Source organism: Anguilla anguilla, chromosome 1 (assembly GCF_013347855.1).
Source record: "Anguilla anguilla isolate fAngAng1 chromosome 1, fAngAng1.pri, whole genome shotgun sequence".
Lineage (NCBI taxonomy): Eukaryota > Metazoa > Chordata > Actinopteri > Anguilliformes > Anguillidae > Anguilla > Anguilla anguilla.
Genome location: NC_049201.1, coordinates 66,275,102 through 66,300,322, shown reverse-complemented (window position 1 = coordinate 66,300,322; position 25,221 = coordinate 66,275,102). Strand labels below are relative to the sequence as shown.

The 25,221-nt window shown below is 39.5% G+C and overlaps 1 protein-coding gene across 5 annotated transcripts; it reads left to right on the top strand.

Annotated features, from left to right (window-relative positions):
* Positions 1-3,344: 3,344 nt before the first annotated feature.
* rgl2 (ral guanine nucleotide dissociation stimulator-like 2) lies at positions 3,345-24,966 on the top strand. Of its 5 annotated transcripts, XM_035424052.1 has the most exons (21): positions 3,345-3,598; positions 5,392-5,558; positions 12,620-12,686; positions 13,407-13,454; positions 13,872-13,955; positions 14,397-14,563; positions 14,946-15,002; positions 15,326-15,519; positions 15,919-16,028; positions 16,874-17,089; positions 17,464-17,567; positions 17,939-18,023; positions 18,477-18,536; positions 18,978-19,064; positions 19,154-19,186; positions 20,459-20,580; positions 20,843-20,932; positions 21,357-21,450; positions 21,675-21,902; positions 22,185-22,299; positions 22,618-24,966. In XM_035424052.1, the coding sequence occupies exons 2-21, from the start codon at positions 5,548-5,550 to the stop codon at positions 22,797-22,799; spliced, it is 2,154 nt and encodes a 717-aa protein (XP_035279943.1). In that variant the 5' UTR covers positions 3,345-3,598; positions 5,392-5,547; the 3' UTR covers positions 22,800-24,966. The 5 variants fall into 5 exon arrangements, with proteins under 5 accessions (XP_035279943.1, XP_035279925.1, XP_035279918.1 ...); XM_035424034.1 differs by lacking the exon at positions 12,620-12,686 and having other exon boundaries at positions 3,345-3,527; XM_035424027.1 differs by lacking the exon at positions 12,620-12,686.
* The last annotated feature ends 255 nt before the right edge of the window (positions 24,967-25,221 follow it).

Genomic DNA, 25,221 nt, shown 5'->3' with positions numbered 1-25,221 from the left:
ATCTGGGTATTCAGGCAACAGAAATGGAGCATTCACATTATCTACATCTATATACTATCTACATAAACTAACTCTTTTTTTTTAGCTTTCCTATGCATGAACTAATTATGCAATGACAAAAAGAAAAAACAGCTTACCAGCCAATTGCCAAATATTTTTGGTCTCCTGAAATGGAAGGACTATGTTTTAAAAAGGCTGCAAATCCTACATGGAACCCTCAGTTTGGAACCCCATACACATTGTTTAATTTCAAACCCAAGGTCTGGAGCAAAACAACAAAAACGGTGTCATTGTCCGAATACTTACAGACTGCACCGTAGATATTTTCATTGAAGAAACCTGTTAAGTTTCATGTTGCATGCTAGAAAACTAGTTCATGAAGCTGTTTCCTGTCATTAATTTCAGCTGGACTCATAATGGGAGTTATTTACACATTTTCTGAACTTGCTGTCTCCATGAAGCTCCCATGAGATCTCAAAATGTATTACATGCAGCTAATCTGCTTTCACATGGCTAACATAATCATGCCCGACCATGAGTTCCATTCATTTCAATGGGGCCTATCCTTTCAAAAAGACTCTTCAGTTATTCTGAGTACGCCACCTTTATGGACATCTCCTCTAATATGGGACTCTGTTTGCCAAAGTTAATGTGCAACTTTTCTTATGACTCACTCAGAAACTGGACCTATCACAAAACTAGATCCAATTACTGATCAATTCAGAACATGCTGTCTTAATGAAGCTCTGAGACTGAGTCAAAACATGTTCAGGTAAATTTAAGCTCTACAAAGGAACATACTTTAATGTATTCTAAAAGAGAATAAAAACAATAACAAGACCAAGAATAATAAAAATACAATTATAGAAGTACTTTTTACGGCACAAATTCAGTTAATTTGCACAGCTCTTAAAAAGTGCCAACGTGGGGTTAAAAAAAATCCACTGTTTAGACCCATTATCCGGCAGCTGTCCACCAGATGGCGGTAAAATTTAATTTACTGTTCTTGCATTGTACCAACCCCAACACTGTTTGCAGAAGCGCGGAAAATATATTTCGATATTCACGTGACGGCGATAAGAACTTGGTGGCCCTTGACCTTTTCCTTTATTGTGGTTCTGGAAATAACCAAACATACTGAAATGCTAACAAAAACATAGAATTAAAATTTGTAAGTTCTACAGTTTCTGCTAGTTGTCATGCCTATGCAAAAATGAAAACATTAATAACAGTAATTGCAAAAGCAAAGGGAGATTCTGTGAATCCTGGACTCCATTTTAGGCATCTTGTAGAGGCAGAAACAATGCATGTTTTTGCTTCTTGTTGTTTTCTCACCATTTTTGTTGCTAAAGTATAGCAGCAGTTCATGTTGAGATAGAAAGCTGCTTGTGCTCGTAATATGTACCTGGTGCTCTAAATGGCAGCTGTTCCCAGAAATCCCATGTATAGGTATTGGTGGTATAATATAGTGTGATGTTTTATGCTTTCCTGTTCTTGGCTTTTTTCTGATAATAACATTATTTTCTGTAAGCCTCTATTTTTTCTGAGTCTGATTTTCAGGGATGAACATAGTCAAACACGCAGGCTGTGTGTCTGTTTTTATTGTTAAACAGTGGTACCAACAATACATTTTAAAAGTATGACAGCATGTCACACATGCAAAGTGTTTCATGCGATGTTTCTGCATATTCTCAATATGAACACTTTAAAAAAAGAAAATCTTTTTGCTGTTTGGTTTTCAAACGAATATATTATGCCACTTCATTCTGATTTATTCAGAGATGAAGGCACGTGCATTGTTGTGCAGACAAAACCTAGGATATATAACAAGCAGACTGCTCTTTGAGAGGGCTGATTTATCATGGGAATGTACGGTTTATGAAAAGAGGCTTCAAAGACATCAGCGATTAAAACGAGAACTTACACGGATATCATTTATTTTGTTGGATATAAAGTTGCTTCAGGATGATGTTATGGCCACTGAGTGAAAACTGGCTTTTATTCATATTTTTGGTCTTATTTTTATGTTTATAAACAATTTATTTGTAAAACACAAGTATATTCAGCATTAAAATCTACACGTAGATCCGCATTTTTTATTGCTTTTCAGTTACATGAGATGAAACAAAGCATATTGCATCTTGAATGAACATTGATATGAAATATACAAATCTTTACTAATGCTTTACTTACATTTTTGTGTGGTAATAAAATGAAGAAGAACTGAACCACACTTAAAAGTTGATTACTGTACAGTTCGGCAAAAGTCCTTCACATTGACATCCCACCCAGGCAAGGAATGGAGAGCATGTGAACCTGCGTGACCTCACAGGGTCATATGTTCTCTCTAAAAATGTTCTGACCACGATATCTCGTGACAGGTGAGTATTCATGAGATTACATTTGTCAGTGATTACCTGGCGTAGACTTCAATCCATGAAACCATGAAATCGTGCTCCACCATGAAAAGTTATTTAAATGTTCTGTGTTTTAAGGAATGCATGCTGTATAACAACAAGACATGGCTTAATTTCTCATTGTTGTAATGTCCATTTGGTAATGATACTGTGCTGGTTATAAATGGTCAGCATACAATCTTTCTGTTTTATTTATCAAATAAATAGCATTGGCAGGTTAAAAAATGGCATAGGCCTACTGTTCACTTTTCGTTTTATAAACAGCATAAGGATATGCATAATTGGCTGTTGGATACTTTATCCGTAACCTCATAGTTCTGTTTCCTGTGGTGACCTTAATCTTTACACTGGTTATAATCTGTTTTAAATTGCTTACAACATTCTTGTTGAAAACGAAGTGACTATTGGAAGGCATGGTTATAAAGTGTACGTGTGGCTGCATCGTGGTTTCCCATTAAGCTGGGATTTCAATATATATATATATATATATATATATATATATATATATATATATATATATATATATATATATATATTCATGTGTTTTGGAGATATATATATATATATATATATATATATATATATATATATCCAAAACACAAATGCAGAGTATATTACCATTTTAAGTTTGATCAAAATCACATTTGCCACAATGCACTCATAGCCTATTGTATAGGCTATAGTAATAATTAGGACCGCGATCGTGATAATAATGATTATGTGACAGTGTTCCTAGTTCAGCAGATGATAAGCTCCTTGTCTGGAAAATGCACATCACTCAAGTATACAGAATATGCATTTTACGATAACGCGAACATCAAACAGCGGTTCTGTAGTTTACAGGACGCTTGCTGTCCCTCTCGCTCCCCATTATGACGAGTGTTACACAGCTAAACTCGCTGAGTACACAACTTATCCAGGAACTGCCCCACCAGAGCGAGGGAGTGAGCGTGCTGTGGATGACACGTACTGCAATCGAGCGATAAGGTTTGACAGGCGACCAGAAGGAGACGACGAGATAGGGAGATGGTTAAAGACCTCGCTGAGGAGAGGCCACCGGGAATGGATGGAAATGCCGTTTTTCCCTTCTACACATATTAAACAAAAACCGTGAGTTCTGCATCTTGATAACACTACCGTAATTTTTGGAGACGCCAAACACAAGACCGGGCATTCACTGAGTGAGTTTACTTAATGAATAGAGAACTGCTGCTAAATGACTACCAAACTCGCTGTATGATTGCTAATGTAACTGCTTCGTTTTTGCCCTTGCTTGGCTACTTCTACTTCATATTGCTTCCCCCAAATAACTGTGAATGTTGGGCTGTTTGATGTGCTTTCGCTGGTTTATAAAGTAACGAACTATGTTCCATCGCTTTGACCGTTTGCTTCTACGCCATAAATAAGCTATTTAGTATCTAGCACCACCCATCGGTTGAGTCGTTGGTAGAGTTGAAAGGGGACGTTATATTCATTTGGGGTGTGACATAACAGTATGTCACTGTTATGATACATTTGCCTTGGTTATTGACAGCCATCTTGAGTACACATTTTACTTAAAACTCTGAATCTGAATGCATACTATGGAATTTCAGGAGTTTTATCGCGTTTCAATAGTGCTGAGGGCTTCTAACTAGCTGTTGCACGTTCCGAAAACCCACTGTGAAAAGTAGTTCATAATTTTCACCAATGTTATCGATAATTTTATTGTATCTATTGAAGCCCTCTAAAGTACAACAGTAGGCCATAAGTCATATGAAAACAAATGCCATTTATTTTGATAATAACAGCGTCCAGAAATATAGCCATTGGTAAAATGTTTCAATTGAAAATGAGATCGGTTATAATGGCGAGTCATTAAAGGAAACGATGTCTATTTACTTGCTACATACTTGATTTATTTCGTAAATGTCCTTTAACAAAAGCCTGCAAAAATTGTTAGAATATGATGGGAATCCGGAATAAATAGGCTTCTTGGAAGCGTCGTTACACTAGATGTTTTAAATATAAAATTATTTTCTCTTGAGCTGTCGCCTACTCTTTTGTTTCTTTACTAATTGTGTCTCCCTGAGAATCATTGTTATCATTCAATGAAATTCAAATGTTCTTATATTTTCTCTCATTTTCTCCCTCTTTTTTTCTCCCTAACTTTGAGTTTGTGTTTATTACATTTTTTTTCATATGGCAATCCAAACGGTACAGAGGAAAGAGAAAGGGAAGGAGGAGCTATGCAAAATTTGATGGTCTAGCGACATGTAAATCAAACAAACAAATCGACTGCACTGCACAATAGGACTGCCAACTCTTCTACTTTAAATATTTCTAGATCTCTGATCTTTTCCCTTTTTCGCTACACAGTAGATGGGTAAGCAGTCAACCAAACCATTACTCAAGCAACTTAGTTATATAACTTATGGGATAAATATCCATGTTTTTTTTCTCACGTAAACCAATAATCTATTCTCTGGAACTGAAAATGCATTACATACATTAAAATCATTTAGCAGATTCTCTTATTCAGAGCATGTACAGTAGTTAAGGTGACAAATTGTAGCATGAGCACATTCATACTAGTAGAGAAAATTAGTATTTATTTGTCACCAAAGACTATTGTTTCCCTTCTACAAAAATATCTGGACATAGTGCATTATTAATGTTAAGCTGCCAACACTGACAACTTACGTGTACAACGACAGCAGAGTACATTTCTTCTTGTGGCTCATTTTCCGAATTCCTGTATAATTCTTCACACATCTATCTTGTCGGATTATCTCATAAAAAATGTGATATGATAATGGCCTTATCAAATAACCTATTTCACTTTGTATGAGTTACCCAGAGTAAATTTTTCATGTTGTATGCTATAAGATAAAGTGTACTGTGACGTATGCTAACAGATTAGGTCAAAATATTTTGAAATGTTAACGTCATAGTCTCAGCAAGTATAACCCCACCTCTTGTTTTTGTGTTATAGTGGTTTCCACCATGCTCCCTCGCAGTATGCGCACCACTGTTATGGACCTGCCAGGGGTGGGGCAAAAGGACGTGCCCCTGATTGGCTATCGGCCTTTGCAACCTGAGACTGACAACTCCAGGGGTGAATCAGGGAAACTAGAAAACAGACAGTTGGATGTGCAACAGGTCAGTCTCATTCTGTGGTATCTTTGTAATATTCTAGGACAGTAGAATTTGGAATGTTCAGTTCTGAGGTGGTACTAGGTTTTCCATACCTTTGTCAAAGTGTTTCCCATTTCAGACAATATTGTTGCTCTGCCACCAAGGAAAATGGAATCAAGTAATGTTACAAATTATACTGCGGTGACCATAACTGTCAGACCAGATAACTTTACAGGAAGAACTTTATAAGCTGGACATTCCATCTTGCCATGAGGCCTGGTGTTTTGGCAAAATGCAAATGAAGCTGCATTATAGAGTGGTAAACCAGAAAAGTGGTAAACCCCTCCTCTGTGATACTTATATTTCAGTACTCAAGTTCCACCCTATGTATGAAAGAGTGGCAAAAATGTTACATTTTTAATTTAAGTTTATATTCAGATTCCGCTGGGCAACATGGGTGTGTACCTGAAACAGTTGGTCTTCAGCCAGAAAAGGCCAGCAATATCTTATACAGAAGCAGCAATTGAGAGATCAATGCTCTGCAAGGTATTATTTAACCTTAATCCATCCATTGTTTGAGGAGGAGCTTTTTTCCTAATCTTTTTATCAGGTACACAATGCCTCATTCCTTTTGCAGAGACAAAACAGAAGGTTCAGCGCAAGGTTGCTTGGCTCTCACGTCATTAGTCCACATTCTGTGTGTCTTCCAGGAAACTTTTATTTTCAGTTCTCTCATTTGGCTTCTAAGAATGCCAGGTTAGGGTAGGTGTTTTCAAGCAATTTGGATACCTTGGTAACGGTGGCTATCAGTGGCTTGGGTAAACGGCAGATTCAGTCGGCTGGTTTTCAGCAAACCCTAGGGCCCCAGGCCACTGCTTAAAAGAGAGACCTTAGAGAAGAGAGACACCCTATCAATGAGCAACCTACAGTATGTTGGTCTGTATTTAGTATTTGTTTTCACACGTTGACATGTGCCGCACCAAAAATACTCCGTTCATATAATGCATATACTTACTCAGAATCCTTACTCAGTAACAGAGAGTGCCGGTATGTGACACATCAAAATGCTCCCAAATACAGTAACCACAAAATTATCCCTGTTGCAAAAGCAGAAGGAACTAAGAAAGGGCTTCTCTCTGCGATTGGTCAATTTAAAAAAATTTCAACAAAAGCATTAACGGCCATATTATGGAAAATACACACAGGATGCACTCTTGCGTTTTCACATCTGTGAAATCTCAATGTTGGCACTGTGCAATATTGGATATTCCTTTTAATTAAATTGGTGATCAGGTAGAGATTAGTGAGTAATGAAAGGGAAAATTGATTGGGCTTCTTGTACAGTGCTGCTTTTGTCAGAGCTTACTCAACGCTCGTGCTTAATTGCAGGCGGAAGCAGAAGTGTCGTGTGCTGTGGTGGTGAGCAGAGGCGGCCAGAGCTTCCACACAGTTCATGGGCCCTGGTTTAGTCTGTGAGGCTTAACAATGCTGCAGTGTGTTATCAGCCAGTTCTCAGGCAAATGTGTGATCTTCCCGTTTCATGTAGCCTGATATTTTCTCAGCATTTCTGTTTGCATGTTTGTTACTGTAAATTTTAGATTCTGCAGCAAGAAATGAAGAATAATTTAAATTGGCACACTGCGTGTATGGTTTAAAATTTTTTTAAAGTGGCTTACATACATACAGCATTGTTTTATCTGACGTCAGTTTGTCTTCCTGTTTTTCCAGTATTTCTCCTTTCGGGTGTTAAAAACTAGTTCTTGTGGCGATAAGATTTATTTTTGTGTTGGTGCAGCTGAAAGTCATGTTTCCAAAAATGATTAAATTACTGTTTTTTTTTTTTAAGAAAAGGAAAAAGAAAGCCAGGCCTTGGTGTTCTTCTCATAACCATAAGGCTCAGTGCAGTGCTACCACTGCTATCCTACACTACTGCTGTTTAGGCTTTATGGTCTCTGCTGACTTCCACAACAAGGCTTCATTTAGTACCTAGATTTAAGAAACTCCACAGGCTATAAAAAGAAGTCACACTGACACAAACAGTTATTTCTGTGGTAACTTCCCTCTGCTGTATGTCATGTGACTACCTCGCAACTGAGTGGTAAATTATGCAGTAACGACTGCTATATAATTCACTGGCTCACAGAAGAAGCGGGTTACTCGGATGACACAGGCCAGGCCAGGGAAGTTTCAGTGAGGTGTAATTGTACCCGGCAGTGTGTGCGGCCATTAAAGAGTGACGCTGACAATTCTAAGACAGACCAGAATAGTGCAGTTCACAATGTTGTCAGACCAGACAATGCACCCCTTCAGTCTTCAACTGAGGATGTTTTCCAGGTCTGGTTGAGCAGTTTTGCCTGAGAACCAGTTCTGTAGTAGAATTCATAATTGTCTTTAAAGGGCTATTAGGACTGCCCCCTGAAAAGGTAATCTAATTTGATATAAGGCATTTTCATTACAGCCCTAACTTAAGTTTTGTGGGAAAAGTGAAGTGCTTCCAAAGGACCACCAGGAAAAGTGATTAGTTGGATGGAAGAAGTGCACAGGAGATCCAGCCAGTACACCCAGCCAAGCGCTTTCCAAATAGTTTTCCTGGGTTTTGTTTGTAACCAAACAACTCAGAATGCTTTTAAATTGTATCCTGCTGTGAGATACCGGGACATTGGAGCATACACTGGGAATGTCAGTTTGTAAGTAATTCAAAAATGACAGCCATCACTATTATATTTTATTTTCTGCCATCTATATCTCAATAACTAAAAGGGCCTGGACATATCAGTGCTGACTTTCATTAATTAATCCAGATTGGAGCCTTTCCCCAACCTGTGGGTTCTTCCCAAAGCTATGCTTGAGAGTGCGGTTCACTCAGAAAGCATTCAGTGGTCTTGAGTCAGTGGTCTTAACTGTTTCAGTTGAGTTTGTAGTCTTGCTTTAAACTGGTGGTTTTGGGAATAAGTTATGAACCAAAGCTTGAATGAGTTGCAGGCACATTTTGGGTGTGGTGTTGTAAAGACCCCAGCGAGAGGTAGGGTTTTTTCTGTGTCCATTATGCTATGAATGTAGTAGCACACAAATAGGCAGGGATGTGCAGAACAACATCAACACAGATTAGCCTAATTAGCCTAACACAACAATAGTCTGCTCTCCACTGTAAATTACTAACATTAGGTATAGGCTTTCTACATTATGCAATTCACATGTTTAAAAAATGTGGCTATGACTTGGATTCTACGAACATGATCCCTTGACGTTGACTTAGACAAATAAATGCAGGGGTTAATTTTTTTCTTCACAAAACCAGTTTTGCAGATGAATGTTGATGATTGCTGAAGAGAAAAGCAAACATTTTTACTCAGAGTAAACAGTAAAAGTAGTTTGAACCGAGGCCTGAGTCACAGCTCAAAAAATGAAATTACTGCACTGTATTAAAGTATTAAATATGGTGTTCACATTTTCTTATAAGACGGTCCTTTGGATAGAACTTTACTTTATACGTTGAGAAACCTCTCTGAGGTCAAAATGAGTGTTTCTAACACTGCGGGGGTTCCTTGGAAGGGATGTAAGTGCTCCTTTACACAAACAGCTCTTAACCTACCCAGCCCTGTGTAACAGTGTTATGCGTAACACAATATAACTAAGGCCCGCTGTAACCCTTCACCCTCTGCATTGGAGCTAAGATTAGTAGGTGGCCCCTGTATAGAAAATTAGCATTTCATGCTAGAATTGCAATATATGTGTGTCTTTAAGTCACAAGGAGCATGTTATTGTTGTATAACAATTGAAATAATATGTTTAAAAAATAACATAAATAACCACATTAAACCATAATTTATTTGATGCTTTTATTTAATAGGACGCGTTTGTAAAAAGTCAAGAGGATTCGATCACCTGAAGTGAATAAAAAAGCGTATATCAATTCTTAGTGCGTGTCAGACTTTTCGTGACTCCTTGTGTCTTCAGTTGTGAGCATTAGAACAGAGCCTTGTGTCACTGCTGATCTTGTTACATCTAGTGCATGCTGTAGCTGTCATCTGAACACCAAATAGCTTCTCTGTTATGCCAGGCATCGCTTTTCTTTAATGCACTCTGTCAGGCACTCACAGACGGTTCCTTTTTAAATGGTTATATTTTAAATAGAATCTAATTGATTGGTAATGTCATAAACCATTCATTTGTCCCATATAACAAGCCACAGTCATTTTCAGGACAAGGCTGTAAAAAAACATACTCAGTTGCTTGCATATTTGCATATGTGTGTTAGTGACAGTCACCATCATTAATACTGTAGGTCCAAGGCCAGTGGTGATCAAGCTGTTAGTAATCTGATGTCCTTTATCAAAAAATAAAAGAATGTAAGATTATTACAAAGAGAAAGATTGAGAAGTTAGTCAACACATGGTATAGAGAGGAAAGCGTGAGAAAAGAAGCAGGAAAATGTTGGAAGGAAGAGGTGGGGAGGATAAAAAAGGCAGAGAGAACAATAGATTTCTTTAAATAAGTCTCCTTAAGCTGTATTTGTGACTCCAAAATGCATTGTTTGTTTAAGCAGACATGATGGAAGTAGCAGAGAAGCTAACCGCATTGGTGCTTAACGTCTCACCCAGTTCATCCTTAAACAAATGACGCCACAGAAACAGGGGGATTGTTTTTGAGAAGAGGCTCGGGGAGGGAATGGGAGGCAGGCTGAACAGAGGTGCTAAATGAAAGAGAGATTCTTCAGCTTGCTCCATGCTGTCACTGCTCTTGATCCCCACTTTGCCGTGCATTTCCCTGAGGGTGGACAGAGGAGGAAATGCAGCTGCCAGCAGCATGTCCTGTTTCCTGTGTTTGTCTTTACCTATTATGCGCTTCCTGCTCAGGGTAAAAAAAACAGAGATGGAAAGAGAGACAAGCAGAGAGTCACAGAGCGACAGAGCTTTTCTTACACAAAGAAAGGACTGAAAATAGAGCAAAGACGTGGTACTGACTGCGGACAGAAAGAACGGGACGGGAAAAGAAAAAATAAAGGAAAGAGAAATGAAAAGGAGATAAAAATGGGGGCACTGAAGGCCAGACTGTGGAGGAAAGGGAGTGGCTCTCATAGTCAAACACAAAGATGGAAGAAAGATAGGAAGCCATTCTTCGGCGGTGTGGTTAGTGCCCTGCGGTCAGACTGACCTCAGAAGGGTCTGGGTTTAATCCCCTGCTGGGTAGTATCAAAGGCTTTTAAGGGGGTCCCCACTGCCTCAGCATTAACAGAGATTGGTCAGGGTAAAGGCCTGTGATAGGCTGATATCGCTGCCCAGCCACTGTGCTTCTTCATCAACAGAAAACAGGAAAACACCTGATGGCATGAAACTGCTGAAGCCTCCAGTACCCCTCACAGAATGAATGAGGAATGAACACAGCTCTTTATCACTTAAAATCTATATATGACTTGGATTCAACATTTGCGCCCGGGCATTAGTTACTTTCTCCACAAAAAACTTAGTTTGTTTTAGTAATGAACAATTTCATTTTAAAATTCAGGGTTTACACTGAATTCAATACAAGGATTTTATTTGTTGTGATCTAGAGTCAAGAACAAATGTTGATTGAATGGAGGCCTGCCTGAACCTTAGCTGACCATATTATGACACTTTACTGTGAAGGAAGTTTCATTTGTGATTGAAGTTCCTGAGTTAGAAGATTGAGTCTAATCTCAGCAGTGACAATGGAGTAATGACCCAAGCTGAAATACATTTAGCTGTAGTGTTTGACAAACTGGTCTTTGTAAGTTGCTCTGGATAAGAATGTCTGACAAATGCCAGTAATGTAATGTAACAGGTAACCCAACAATTCATCAAAATTCAGCACAACGGAAAGGATTTTCCCTAGTAAACATGTATCAACTTGCTTTTGTGATTAGTGCCTATGACAGGTATTTGTTGCCTAGTTGTTTAAATTAATTGCTGTTATATTGTGTGGTAGTATCTGTGCTGCTCTTCAGACAGGCTAGTTTTGTGTTCCTAAGTGGACTGGAAGACGTGAAATGGTTTTGAAATTGATCCACTACAGAACAATATCTCTCTGCTGATCTCCACTTTCTGCAGTGTCTGCTGCAGCCACTCTGTCAAACAGGTTTGTCAGTATAGGAACAGCTATAGAGAGCTATAAGCAGGGGGAGGGAGAGAGAGAAAGAGATTTGAAACGAAGCACTGTGCAGCCAGTAGCGACAGGCTGTGTGAGGTGTGTGTACTGTGGGTGTGCCACTGTGACGTTCACACAGAAGGAGGGGGGGGGGGAGGTGGTGGGGGTGGCCTAGCGACGGCTTCAGGTGTGTTTGCCTGTGAGAGAGAAAGAAAGAGGAAGACAAACAAAGGAAAAACGGTGGCAAAACAGACACTCAGACACAAGACACGAGGCCGGAGGAGAAATACATCTCAAAGAGCCAGATGAAAGAGAACACTGGAGAGAGCCTTTTCTCCCAGATCGAGAAGATTTCCAGGAAGCTTGCTGTGCTCGGCCCGTCTAGACTTGTTAAGTCCAAGGTAACTCCTTGTTTTGCTGTCGATGTGCAATGTGGGTCAGGAGGCATATAGGGCCAGTATTGTGTACGGTTTATAGCACTGTGAACAGCAGGCGTGAAGCAGTGTGAAGCCTGTGGATCAGGACAGTCAAAGGACTAGGCCTTGCTAACTGTTCAGCGAGGCACTTGGCCTGGATTTCACTGGGAAACGTAGTTCTTCAAGGGTAGGAATTTTATCTTTTGTTTCAGATTTTTTTTTTAAACATCTCAGCCAGTGGTAGTCATGGCTCAAATAAGGTCACCCCCATGGCACATCAATAATTCAGTGATCCTAATGAAGCCACTGAAGGAACAGGAGCGTGGGTTAATGTATCACAGCTGCCACCACATGCATGAGAGCAATAGAGATTAACCGGCAGTGACACTGACAGTCTTTCAGACTGATGCATGCAGACATAATAGATTTCACATTGATGATGTGTTTATGACAGAGCAAATGGGTAGTTCCCTGTGACCGTTCTGGGGCTGCAGTGGCACCAAAACAGTGATTTAAGATGTGATTGGTGGGTGAGGTCATGTTTCATCGTTATATTATTTTCAGGATGGAAGCCTACAGTGTCTGTTCTATATTGAGCACTACCCAACAGATCTGTCCGAACGCGTATCAGGTCTGTTCAATCTGTCTGCAAAGAGAGTAGTTCAGCCAAGAAAATCAATAGTTAATCTGTGATGGAAACAGGCTTTGTCTACATAGCTAAAATTTGAATACCATAATAAGCTGAATGAGGTTGTGTACACAGCTAATTTTGCTACTTAAAATGTATTGTTTTTAGCATGCCTTTGCACGAAGGTTGAATAGAATGCTATGTAAAATATTTTAGCTACTGCTCGTCATAAGGTTGCTCGTTTCTAGAAGCATGGCCACCGGGTATGTTTCAGCGTAATGGTAAAAGGAGATGACTGTGGGTGTAGGGTGTATGAGTGACTGAACACGGTGACCATGACCCAGATTAGCAGCTGGCTAAACTGTGCCTCACAGGGTATTCTCTTCTTTATTTTAAAGGCTACGGTACTTTTATCTGAATAACAATGTGAGAAACTAACCTCTAATAATAATAATAATAATAATAATAATAATAATAATGATGATAATAAACATATTTACATTTTGAATGTAATTTTGCTGAAGTACTTTGGATTAAAGTTTCAACATTAGTGCCTCACTTGAGATTGTAAATTACTTCTTAAATCAAGCCCAGTTCCCCAAACATGATAGTGATTAGTGTTGCCTTCCACTGGGTTCCATCAACAGGCTGTCCACTCTAGCCTCTCATGCATGAACAAATGAAAATGATTTTGATTCAGTCTGTGGTATCTTTGTTGTTCAGGTGGAGTCTTCACCAATGAAAACAACATGGTACTGCCCATTGGACACGGTAAGGCCCACAAACCAAACCAAATAACAATGCAGAACGAGCTCTGCAGGTGCAGAGTATACTCAAAAGAGCACAACAACACAGTATATTAAAACAGTGAACAGCAGCCCATGCTGGCTGCATGACATACTAGCACATCAAATTTATACACACGCAAACAAACTGTCCCAGAATTTATAAAGATTTTTTAGGTTGGATAACTTACTCAATTTAGGGGACTTGAACTATCAGTCATTTGACTACAATGTTTACTAGGTGGTCCTCAATTTTTTTCTGAATTCAGTCTGCAAAAGAAAATATGCAAGTAAACAATTACTATAGCTGTGCATGCTAATGAACGTTTATGTTAATGCATGTTTTGTGAGTCTTTCCCTATGGTTTGAGTTGATCACATGCTTTTATCTCTTCCTTACTCAGTCGTCGGTGTCAGAAAAGGCGGAGGACGGGGTGATCTATACAGTTGTCGTGAAACAACAGAATGTCTCCACCACCTGTCCAGCGGTGAGACTGCACTTCTTTGTTTTTTTGTTATTGTTGCTCAGCAACGCTATCTTCCATGGAAGTCTGAGACACAATTTAGTCATGCAAAATAAAGAAACAAAAACTGGTTTCAGATAGCAGTCAGTAAAAAAAGGAACATTATAATAGGATTAATATATGCTGTTGCTAGGTTAATGAGCACTGGCACATTGCATGCCACATGTGGATCTGTTCTTGAATCAGCTGCCTGTGGATTGTGGGTTACCAGCTGTGTTCAGGTCCCTGGTGGGACATATTATGGCTCCTGATAGATTAGTCCTGAGGAGGTAAATGCCACTGTATTTAAAAAAACTGTGTGCTCACAGTTATTGGTGTCCCTTGTTTCTCCTCTTTTCCCTCTCTCTCATTCTCCTTCTCTCTCTCTCTCTCTCTCTCTCTCTCTCTCTCTCTCTCTGTCTGCAGCCAAAGACCATGCGCTCTCAGTGCGTGAAAGCGGGAAAAGAAGAGAAGCTGGTCCTTCACCTCCTGCACTCCTTTTCTATGGGGGACTCCTCCTATGTCTCGATATTCCTCTCCACCTACCGTTCCTTCACCTCCACACAGAGAGTGCTGGATATCCTTACTGACAGGTAGAGAGAGAGAGAGAGAGACTTTATTCTTCAGTGTCAGATACCCTGAATCTGTTCTTGCTGGGATCAGTGGAGTGAAATGCAAAACATAGGCCCTGATTCAATCTGCAATGCCCCTCTGCAATTCTTCCTAACTGTTTGCTTCAAAAGTAAATATGCTTATTTCAAACTGTTACTTAAAATAATACTTTGTTTTATTTCATAGACAACATAATGAGTTCACTGCTTACTGACATTAGCAAAAATGTGATATAGTGATACCATATGAACACGGATGTGAGTTCAGCTACATCACACATTATCAACAGCCTGAGTGTGAAGTTGAATGGAGACAAGCACAGGCACTGTTATGTTGTCATCTGTATTGTGTCTGTCTCTATAGACTGGAGCACCCGCCTGGGGAGAACAGCCGGAGCCAGATCAGACTGGCCTTCAACATGTGAGTTGTAACTGATGTATTATACCACATAATATCACTTCATCAGCAGCCTGGCACGCCATTATCACTGTGTTATGTTCATTTTTTTTTATTGTACTGAATCAGGTGGCCTTGACAGGAAAGAACATGGTTTATGATATCACGAGAATGAACATAATAATGTTGTTAGTATGGTTGAAGGTACAGTAACACACGGAGAGATCAAAATGAACAACACTGTTGCTTCTGTGGGTTGTGTGTGTGCATGTGTGTGTGTGCGTGTGTGTGCGTGTATGTGTGTGCATTGTACGTGTGTGATACCCTGACCTGCTTCACTCTTGCAGGGCAGTGTGTTCAGTCTTTAGTGCATGGCTGACTGAGTATCCAGAGGACTTCCGGTCCCTCGCAGATCCAACCCCCATCCTCCGTCTCGTCCCCTTCCTGCCCACAGACTCCTCTGGGTCAGAGGTCAAAGGTCGGCTACTGAAAATCGCTGAAGAACTGAGTGAAAAGTCACTGCTGTGTCACTCTCCTACAGGTAACAGTCACCATTCTGTTTTTACATTTAACTCTGTCTCTTATTCTGATATTTAGGGTAATAATTGTTCTTTAAATTATTAACACTTTCCACACTGTCCTTGATTTGAGGACTGATCTAGGTGAATCTACACATTTGAAACCTTTTTTTCTATATTCCATATTTGCAGAGGAAGTGATTCATTTCAGCAGACGTACTGTCTGCAGGTGCACAGCAGTATCTGAAACTCTAGAGCTTTTACCCACCGCCCTTTGCTGTTCTCTTTGTTACGGCCGTGATCAGACAGCCTTGATGTAGGCAGTTTTCCCAGAAAGCTTCCTAAAATAGCGAGATAGACCTTGATGTGCATCTAAGTGATGGCCAGGATCGGTGTCAGACTGCGTGATGGGTTTTTCGCAGATAGCATCACCTCTGTGTTCACTCCCACTGACCCTGCCAAGTTTGATGCCACCAACATTCTGGGCTTCGCTGGTCAAGTGATCGCCGAGCAGCTGACCATGATCGAGACGGTGAGTCAGAGATCCAGTCTGATAGCCACGGGGCTGTCTTTTCACCGTGGAATACTAAATGCCCCATAACTGCCTCCGCCACATTCCCACACTAATGTGCTGACAGTGACAAGGGCTTTGTTAACTGAACAGCTTGGCAAACAGTCATTTGAACATTTCGAATGGCTTTATTTTGCCAACTGAACCTTTAAATTGTACAGTTTCTTTACGCTTACATGTTCTGCATTTTGATATTTCAAAAAAAATATAAGTACAATGAGAAGAGCTTGTTTCATACCTACAGACACACTGAGACCCCCTTTACACCTGGCATTGGCACGTGTCTCGTATCGAGATTGTATCAAGATATGATTTAGCCGGATTACATTTACACCTGGCATTGATATGCATCTCCACTGTTCGCATTAAAATCCGATCATGATCACTTTCTGCTCAAACAACTGCACGCACAACTCCTCTCCTGCGAGTCCCTTGAAATATCTTGTGACAGACTTTTAGGCTAACGTTATTGTGTTATTCTTGAAATAAAAAGGGTCCCTTGAAAGTTGAAGCTCTGCAAAGTTCCTAGTTGTTGCATGTGTATTGAAAACGCATTTGAATTTACACTTGTGTTGAGTGTGGTCTCAGTGCGTCCCTGACTACCTCCAGAGGTGGTTTGGGGCGATCGGATCACCATGTGTCCTCCATGCATCTCGGTGCATTCACACCTGCATTATTATGTGTCCAAGCGCTGTCTGATTTCAGTCCGATCACCTGAAAGGCTTGTTAATGCCCGGTGTGAAGGGAGCCTCCTTTTGTCTCTTTACCTTGTCCTTCCTCTCTCTAACCTTCCCTCTTTCTCCCAGGAGCTGTTTCTTCGCCTGGTTCCCTACCACTGTCTGGGCTCTCTGTGGTCCCAGCGGGATAAGAAGGGAAGAGAGGGGCTGTGCTGGTCGGTCCGGGCTACGGTTCGGCAGTTTAACCGGCTGGCCAATGCCGTAACGGCTTCGTGCCTGTGGAACACGGGCCTGCGGACCCAGCAGAGGGCCCGGCTCCTGGAGAAGTGGATTCGTGTTGCAGAGGTGAGGGTGGAGCTGGCACGTTTAGCCGCTCTCTAGGGGACAAAATGCTCCACGCAAGCATGTATGCATCAGCTACGGACTACATCCCTGTCTTGCATCATATCACCCCTGGCAGAACATTTTTTCGTATGTCTTATTCCATCCATAGTTTGCACCTGTTCTCCTACACATTTTTTATCCACACAAATGCTTTCTCCCTCCATCTGTTTCTTGAAGCACATCACTCTTCACATAACGGTGGTCATCCTATGTATTTTGTTTGCGTTTGTGCTTTAGGTCTTCTACAAATGGTCAATATACATTTATAAAATCATCTCATGTCCTCCATTAAAATGCGGAGGTGTTGGTACTGACTGCTTGTTCATTACTGACAGGAGTGTCGTGCCAGGAAGAACTTCTCTTCGCTATACGCCATTGTGTCTGCTCTGCAAAGCAACTCCCTTCACCGGCTGAGGAGGACCTGGGCAGAGACTGACAGGTCAGTCGAGTGACATAGACACAAAAGGATTTAATGATATAAGTAAGCATGAAATGAAAAATGTTTTCATAACACATTAGCAAGTTTTGTAAGTACAGTTTATTTACCAAGTGTTACCAAGAAGGAACATGTGCTAGTTATGAAATACACATGACTTGTTATTTGCTAGTTTGTCTAAAAATATGTGGATTGACAAATCTTGCTACTTTTTTGGTTCAATGGTTTGGATTTAATTTTTTTTTTTAAAACATGACTTATAAAACTGATATTTACTTCCTATTGTATGTTCATGTGAAAAGTATAAAGAATCCATTTAAAAGTGTGCTTGGTTAAATGAAACTGTTGTTTGCTCTGTGGCTTGACATTGACAGGGAGGCAGTGAGGAGGTATGAAGAGCTGTCAGACATCTTTTCTGAGAAAGACAACTACTCCCATAGCCGGGAGCTGCTCAAAGAAGTGAGTTCCAATGACAGTGATGACAGAAAAATACTGAGAAAATGACTTAAGTCATATCTAACAAAAATACATTTCTGACAAATAGCTAGCAGGCTGACTTCAGTAGGTATTATTTCAATTCATTAGTCAGCTTGCTGCCTTCATCTTTGACTTAGGGTTATGTTGCTACTTCTGTCATATTAGGTGTGAAATATTGCTAATACGCTCATGCTTCTGGGAGGGTGATTTGAAGTTTGTTTGCACCAGAGAGAACGATTTGAGGGAAAGATGCCAGACCGGAAGGCAGAAGAAACACAGCTTTGCGAGGCCAACATTTTTCTATGTTTAGCATCATGTGAATGAATTAAAGCATCCAAGTTCCCTTATTATTGGATCTTACTGTCATATTCCATGATCTACTATGATGGACAATAGATGATGGGTTGTCCTTGACATGTTTATTTTACCTTTCAGGAAGGCACGTCGAAATTTGCTAACTTGGACACTAAGATAAACCACAGAAGACACGTGGGGGTAAGGGGGTTCCCCTTTAATATGAGCCATTTCTGCACATTCACTTTTGGCTTTTTGACTTCAGGATGTAATGGGCTGATCAAGAGGCTAGCAAATCCCTCTGGTGTACTATTTGCATTCCATGCCATAAAATCATTTCACAGAGTCTGGAATTAAATATGACTTACTTGCTTATATGGCTTTTGTTGATATGGCTGATAATTGGGCTTATGCCACATACATGAAAATGTATGAGCAGTTGATTTACCTTTGAGCAGGTGGGTCAGTATCGCATTCAGATGTTAACATGGCATGGAGTGCATTTCATAGAACTTCACATGAAGAAATGATTAACTAGAACATAAGATACCTGATTATTTTATGACGAAGATTGCTTTTTGTTGATGTTTCAAGCAATGAGAGTTGTGTTTAGTGCTGATTATCTCCTTGATTCTGCTTTAGACTGTGGTTCAGGGTACTGTCCCCTACTTGGGCATCTTTCTCACTGACCTCACCATGCTGGATGCAGCAGTCAAAGACCGACTAGAGGTAAGATACTTCAGTCTATAGAAACTGCCCAGTTAGACACAGACATATGAAATGAAGTTGAATTAACACAGCTTTTTCCTGAATTTCAGAATGGCTATATCAACTTTGACAAACGAAGACGAGTAAGTATTGAAATCTAACCAAAATGCCAGAGATAAGAGATGCACAGCAACATTCTACATGCTAAATCCATTCAAACATGTTATATGAGTTCAAGGTTACTATATCTATGTACACTCACCGGCCACTTCATTAGGTGACAGGAGTGGCACCCGGTGTGGTCTTCTGTTGCTGTAGCCCATCTGCTTCAAGGTTTGACATGGTGTGCATTCAGAAATGCTCTTCTGCATACCTTGGTTGTAACGAGTGGTTATTTGAGTTACTGTTGCCTTTCTATCAGCTTGAACCAGTCTGGCCATTCTCCTCTGACCTCTGCCATCAACAAGGCATTTTCGCCCAGAGAACTGCCGCTCACTGGATATTTTCTCTTTTTTGGATCATTCTCTGTAAACCCTAGAGATGGTTGTGTGTGAAAATCCCAGTAGATCAGCAGCTTCTGAAATACTCAAACCAGTCCGTCTGGCACCAACAACCATGCCACTTAAATCTCCTTTCTTCCCCATTCTGATGCTTAGTTTGAACTTCAGGAGATTGTCTTAACCATGTTTACATGCTTAAATACATTGAGTTGCTGCCACGTGATTGGCTGATTAGATATTTGCATTAACGGGTGCAGTTTGCAGTTGAACAGGTGTACCCAATTCAGTGGCCAGTGAGTGTATATATATTTATACTCTATCAGGCTTAGAACAGAGGTAGAACAATATGTATTACTCCTCATCCACAAGTTCACAATAATGTAAATGTTCTGCTAGGTCTGTACACTTTAATGCTCTCTTTAGCCCCATTTTAAGTAGTTTACTAATCTGCTATCTCATTAGGGGGTGGCATGGGTAGTTTTTGTTATGATAATGTCATATCTGTCAGCATGTGCCAGTCCAGTGTTAATGTGCTTGAGTGTTCAGTGAGTAAATTAATATTCTGTACAACTGAGATGAGGTTGGCAGAGTGGTAACTTCTTAATCAATCCAGCATTGACATACGTATTTAGTCAGTCAATGTCTGTGTGCTACATTACCCTCTCCCTGTCTCAGTGCATTGTTAATTTACTCAGTGCCTCACAAGAAAGTGTATAGAGTGCATTATCGCATTTATATATAGTTATAGTTATATATATTTTATGTGCAATAAAATTTGGGACAGATTGAATTAATTTTTTATTACCATTAGCTTACAGCTGTTTAGCAAAAGAAATGCTCTCAATGCAGTGTCTTTGTACCTGTACCATTCGATTTAGCAGTTGTGTGTGTATTAATGCTGACCCTCATTTTCAGGAATTTGAGGTTTTAGCTCAAATCAAACTCCTACAGTCCTCTTGTAAAAACTGCTCTTTCATCCGTGACGAGGCTTTTCAACGGTGGTACCGCAGTGTGCCCACTTTGAGTGAAGAGGAGAGGTAAGTATGACACTTCAGTGTGTGGTTGTTATTATTGCTACTCTTGTTAGAATTTGGGCCAATGCAGCTATTAAAGGGCTCTCACTAAATCACATATTGCAAATAGCCCACCATTCTTAAAGAATAATTCTTAACTAGCCTGACAAGATCATTAAACCATTTTTGATCTGCTTTTGAATTTTAATAATTTGATGATATTAAATTGCATTACTAGAAGTAGAACATTATTGATACAGTTTTAATGGTGTGACGATTGTTACAGCTACAGACTATCCAATCAGATTGAAGGACTGTCGGAACCAAGTCCGAGCCGTTCTTTGAATCCTACAGTAGTAATCACGAGCTGCCCAGAGTAAGTTTCTTTACAAAAATCTCCACTCACATCAATGTTGTTTATGGCCAAAAGATTTACAGCCCTATTTGAGTCATTTTAGAATAAATACATATGATTTAAAATACTCTGCATTACAACTCAGTCCCTATGTTCCCTCAGTCCCACAACTAAGTCGCATGAAAACAGTTTTGTCCTGAAAGGCTTTTGCAAAGTAGTAGGAAAAGGACATAATATTCCACTTCCTGTGAAAACAGCTTGAACTGGAACATTTCACACAGCGTTACTCACAACCCTGTGCCATTGTTTCAAAAGCTGGCATCGCCTCTGATGGGACTAGATCTCCTTTTATTGTAGACTGAAATTTGGCTCAAGATCATTCCTTTGCATGCGTTTCCTCTGGCTATTATGGTAGCTGTAATTTCCTCACCTCTGTTCCTCTCAGCATTCCCCCATCGGAAACCAGCCCTGCCACTGAGAACGAAGGGATTTTTGACCTCCCCTCTCCTGTCAATCACTTGCTTTCTAAACTTACCAAGGTAATACCACAATTATAAATATCTGTTTTCATTTTTCATCGTCATTCATTACAGGAAGATGTCCTTTCTCCGGGAAATGAATTATGTTATTTGTTTGTAATAAATATAAAGTTTGATAATGACTATAAATACATCAAAAAATTGCCAGTGTTGTTATACTTTCAATATCTGGTTAAAAATTATTGTCAAAGAAATAAAGACTCATCATGATGTTATTATTTCAGCACATGAAATCACCCTCAGTTTCCTGTCTGGATGTTGACTCCTCCCCTTCATCCGCTGAGCAAACCCCCGCCGCATTGACCCCATCCACCGATGTCGTCAAATCACATCGTCGCTCAGTTTCCTGTGGCAACACTCCCGCCAATAACAGCAAAGGGGCTGGGCCAGATATGCGAATCATCAGAATACGAATGGACATTGAAGACGGAAATTTATATCGCAGTATACTGGTATATGATATGCTTTGAATGCTTTGAACATGATAGCTGAAATATAAAAGAACAATGCAACTTTAAAATATTTACATTCAATTTTTATCTCATAGTTAAGCTTCTCTGGTGAAAATTATCCAACATAATTTGTGTATTATGTTATGCCTGCAAGTACAGAATCTTGGACATGCTTACAATCTCCATCAGAGTTATAACATGTAGACTTGATATTATGCACATTTTCTATTAAAACTGTAGTCAGACTGCTGACATGTAGATCATTGCTGCCTCTCCCACAAGGTGACAAGCAATGACAAAACTCCATCCATAATCAGCGCTGCCTTGGTAAAGCACAATCAGGACCCCAAAGAGGCCTCCAGATATGAGCTGATCCAGCTGCTGCCTGATGGAAAAGGTTGGGGTGTTTTCTTCTCTTCAATATTTTTGCCCGCCTCCTTTGTCAAATTTGTTCCACATAAATGGCTCCTGTCCCATGGGTGTCACACGTAAAAGCCAATGAGATTTGACTTTTCCTGTTAAATTGGCTAATTAGAATGATGTGTGGTACATTTAACAACCACAGTTAAAACACAGGTTCAAATCTTTGCCTTACTGATCAATGTGATGTATTACAAAGGTGATAAATTGTTGTAACATAAATACCCTATGAACATAGGTTGTGAGGATAAGCCCAGTAATAATCTTCACGATGAATCTTTTTATCATCTGCCAGAGCTGACAATACCCGCCACAGGAAATGTATTCTACGCTATGATGTCCTCCAGTGTGGACTTCGAGTTGAGAAGGCGGGGAATGAGCACACCCCTCGGCCCTCATTCATTCAGTAGTGAGACCAGTGCCACCTTCCCACGGATCAAAGCGAAGGGACGGAGACTGGTTAGGACACTCTTTTGATCATCTGGCTTTTCTAACACCAAGCATCACTGCAAATTGCACAACTTTGAAAGGAGATTATGACAGGACTTTGAAGCAATGCAGTCTTCCTCCCCCATTCATATCAACTGATTTTTCCAGGGTTCTGGGAATTCTTGGTTTTGGAAATTTCTCTTTCAGCTCATCACTTGAAATTTGTGAAGGGCTGATTAACATGTGACACCAACAAAGGCCATTTAAAAATATGATTCCTTTTCATAATGGATTGAGGTATAGAGACCATATTGACCTCAGAATGTTTACACTTCCATCTGGTCTGTGTGTGCTGGTTTTTTGTGCTGCACTGGCCTAAATTCATGAATGAACTCAAATCTATGACACAGGCAAAAAAAATCACTCACCCTGTATTGATGCCAGATTGTCCTGAGGAAACTCTATACATATTAGCTGTGAGTCATTTTACCCCCACAAATTAGATCAGTAGTAAAGTAGAGCCCATGCCACCTGACCCATAACCAAAGGATTATGGGCACAAATCTCAGATGAGACACTGGTATTGTGCACTTGAGAAAGGTACTTCAGTGATTACCTTCATGTAAAATTGCAAGCATTGTATACAGGTGTAAACACAAATACATATAAAAATGATTTCAATTCTGTGCAGCTTAAACCACAACCACGTCATACCAAGTAATCACATTTCAGCTGACTCTTTGTCCAGCAGCACCAGTTTTTAAATCCTTATTTTGTGTTTGATAAAGAGAGATGCCACCATCTGCTAGGTGATATTTTTCATCTGTGGATGAGTCAGTGTCTTGCGATTATAGGAAGGAAGTGCAGGGAATGACACACAACTGACAAACAGCTGAGAAAGACTTGCATTGTGATATTGAGTGATTTAGGAAATATGTTCTGTTGGCAAATTTGCTAAATGTATCCCAAGGCTTAAGACAAGCATTTTATTTTTTATATCACTGTCATACACTAGCATTGTTTGTTTGATATTTAAATCTATATATTGTATATACAGTATAAAAATATTATTCAAGTGTGCAGGTGACGTGCAAAATCTGTTTACATTTTTTAAAAGCAGTCCACGAAGAATGTGCAGCAAATCAGGTGGATGACATTAATATTTCCCTGCATAATAATATTATAATTCTGTTATTGTATTTTCAAAGATTTATCTCTGAGCCACTGTGATTGGTAGATTGTGATGCAGGCAGGTTAACATTGTAATGCAGTGTACTACAGTGCACAATTCCAAGAAGACAAACTGGATAAATAAGACATAAAAGTATGTCACAAAATGGACAAAATGGCCATGTCAAAGTTGCCATCATCGATAGCATGGTTTCTAGTATGTTATTGAATGGACGTGCTTTAGACACAGCCCAAATAAGTTAATGAATATATACTTGGTCCATACATACCACGTATTCAAAGAAATACAGTACATATTAATAAACCTGAAGTCAGTAAATTTAAACAAACAATATATTATTTGAGTTTCAAATGGTCATAGCATAATAACGATAACGATATATTCATGCTGGCAAAATGCATTATATATTTGTATTTATCCATGTACATCTAATATAACACCTGGCGGAACACTACCTTGTTGTTCTTTTACAGCAAGTATAATTCTGTAGGCACTTATAACAAAATCAGCTTTATAGAAGAACCAATCTTAGTGGTTCTGTGAAGACACTATTTCATTTCTATTGATTTGTGGGTCAGAAGACAATTAATTCAGTTCTAGCTTAAAAAAATGTATTTAAATGATTTTTTTATTAGGCAGTATCAGCAGTATGTACCAGATGAGTTCTTGTGAACCTTGATTCCTCTGACAGTTGTGCTAATGAAGTCTCTGTATTATTTGAAACTGAGGCATGAAATTGGAAGTATAGGTGACAGGAGTGATCTTCTGTAAGGTAGGTATAGCACAGGCATATCAACCAGCTGTTTCAAGTGCCTTGTTCTCAGGTGTGCTTACCTCATTGTGAGTGCTTTAAAATTTACAGATTTCTTTAAGTTGTATATGTTGTAAATTCTTACTCTGCTGTGTGTGTGTGTGTGTGTGAGAGAGAGAGAGAGAGAGAGAGTGTGTGTCATGGTTTATAATGGCCTTTTCTGCAGTTAACGTCTTATTCCCTTGTCATCTAATAAATGTTTCTATTTTTTACTTTGAGTTTTGTGAGATGATTTAGAATTTGCATTACAGGGATCACCTGTACTTTTATTAAATAATGGCATGTGCATTTCTGTGCAGACAGACGACTGAGCTGGATAATGTCCACTGAATAACAACCTGAGCAGCTCATTTAATAAATATTTTTACAGACAGGAATTCAGCAGATATTTTATTTTCTGGAGACAGAACATCTGTGCCTTCAGATACATATTTAAATACAAACAAGAATGGTCATGCATCAAATCT

Excerpts from the sequence above, each read along its gene's own strand:
- rgl2 (XM_035424027.1), top strand. Across the intron at positions 13,455-13,871 it reads GGTACTGCCCATTGGACACG|TCGTCGGTGTCAGAAAAGGC; the intron begins GTAAGGCCCACA and ends TTCCTTACTCAG. Across the intron at positions 22,300-22,617 it reads GCTGCTGCCTGATGGAAAAG|AGCTGACAATACCCGCCACA; the intron begins GTTGGGGTGTTT and ends ATCATCTGCCAG.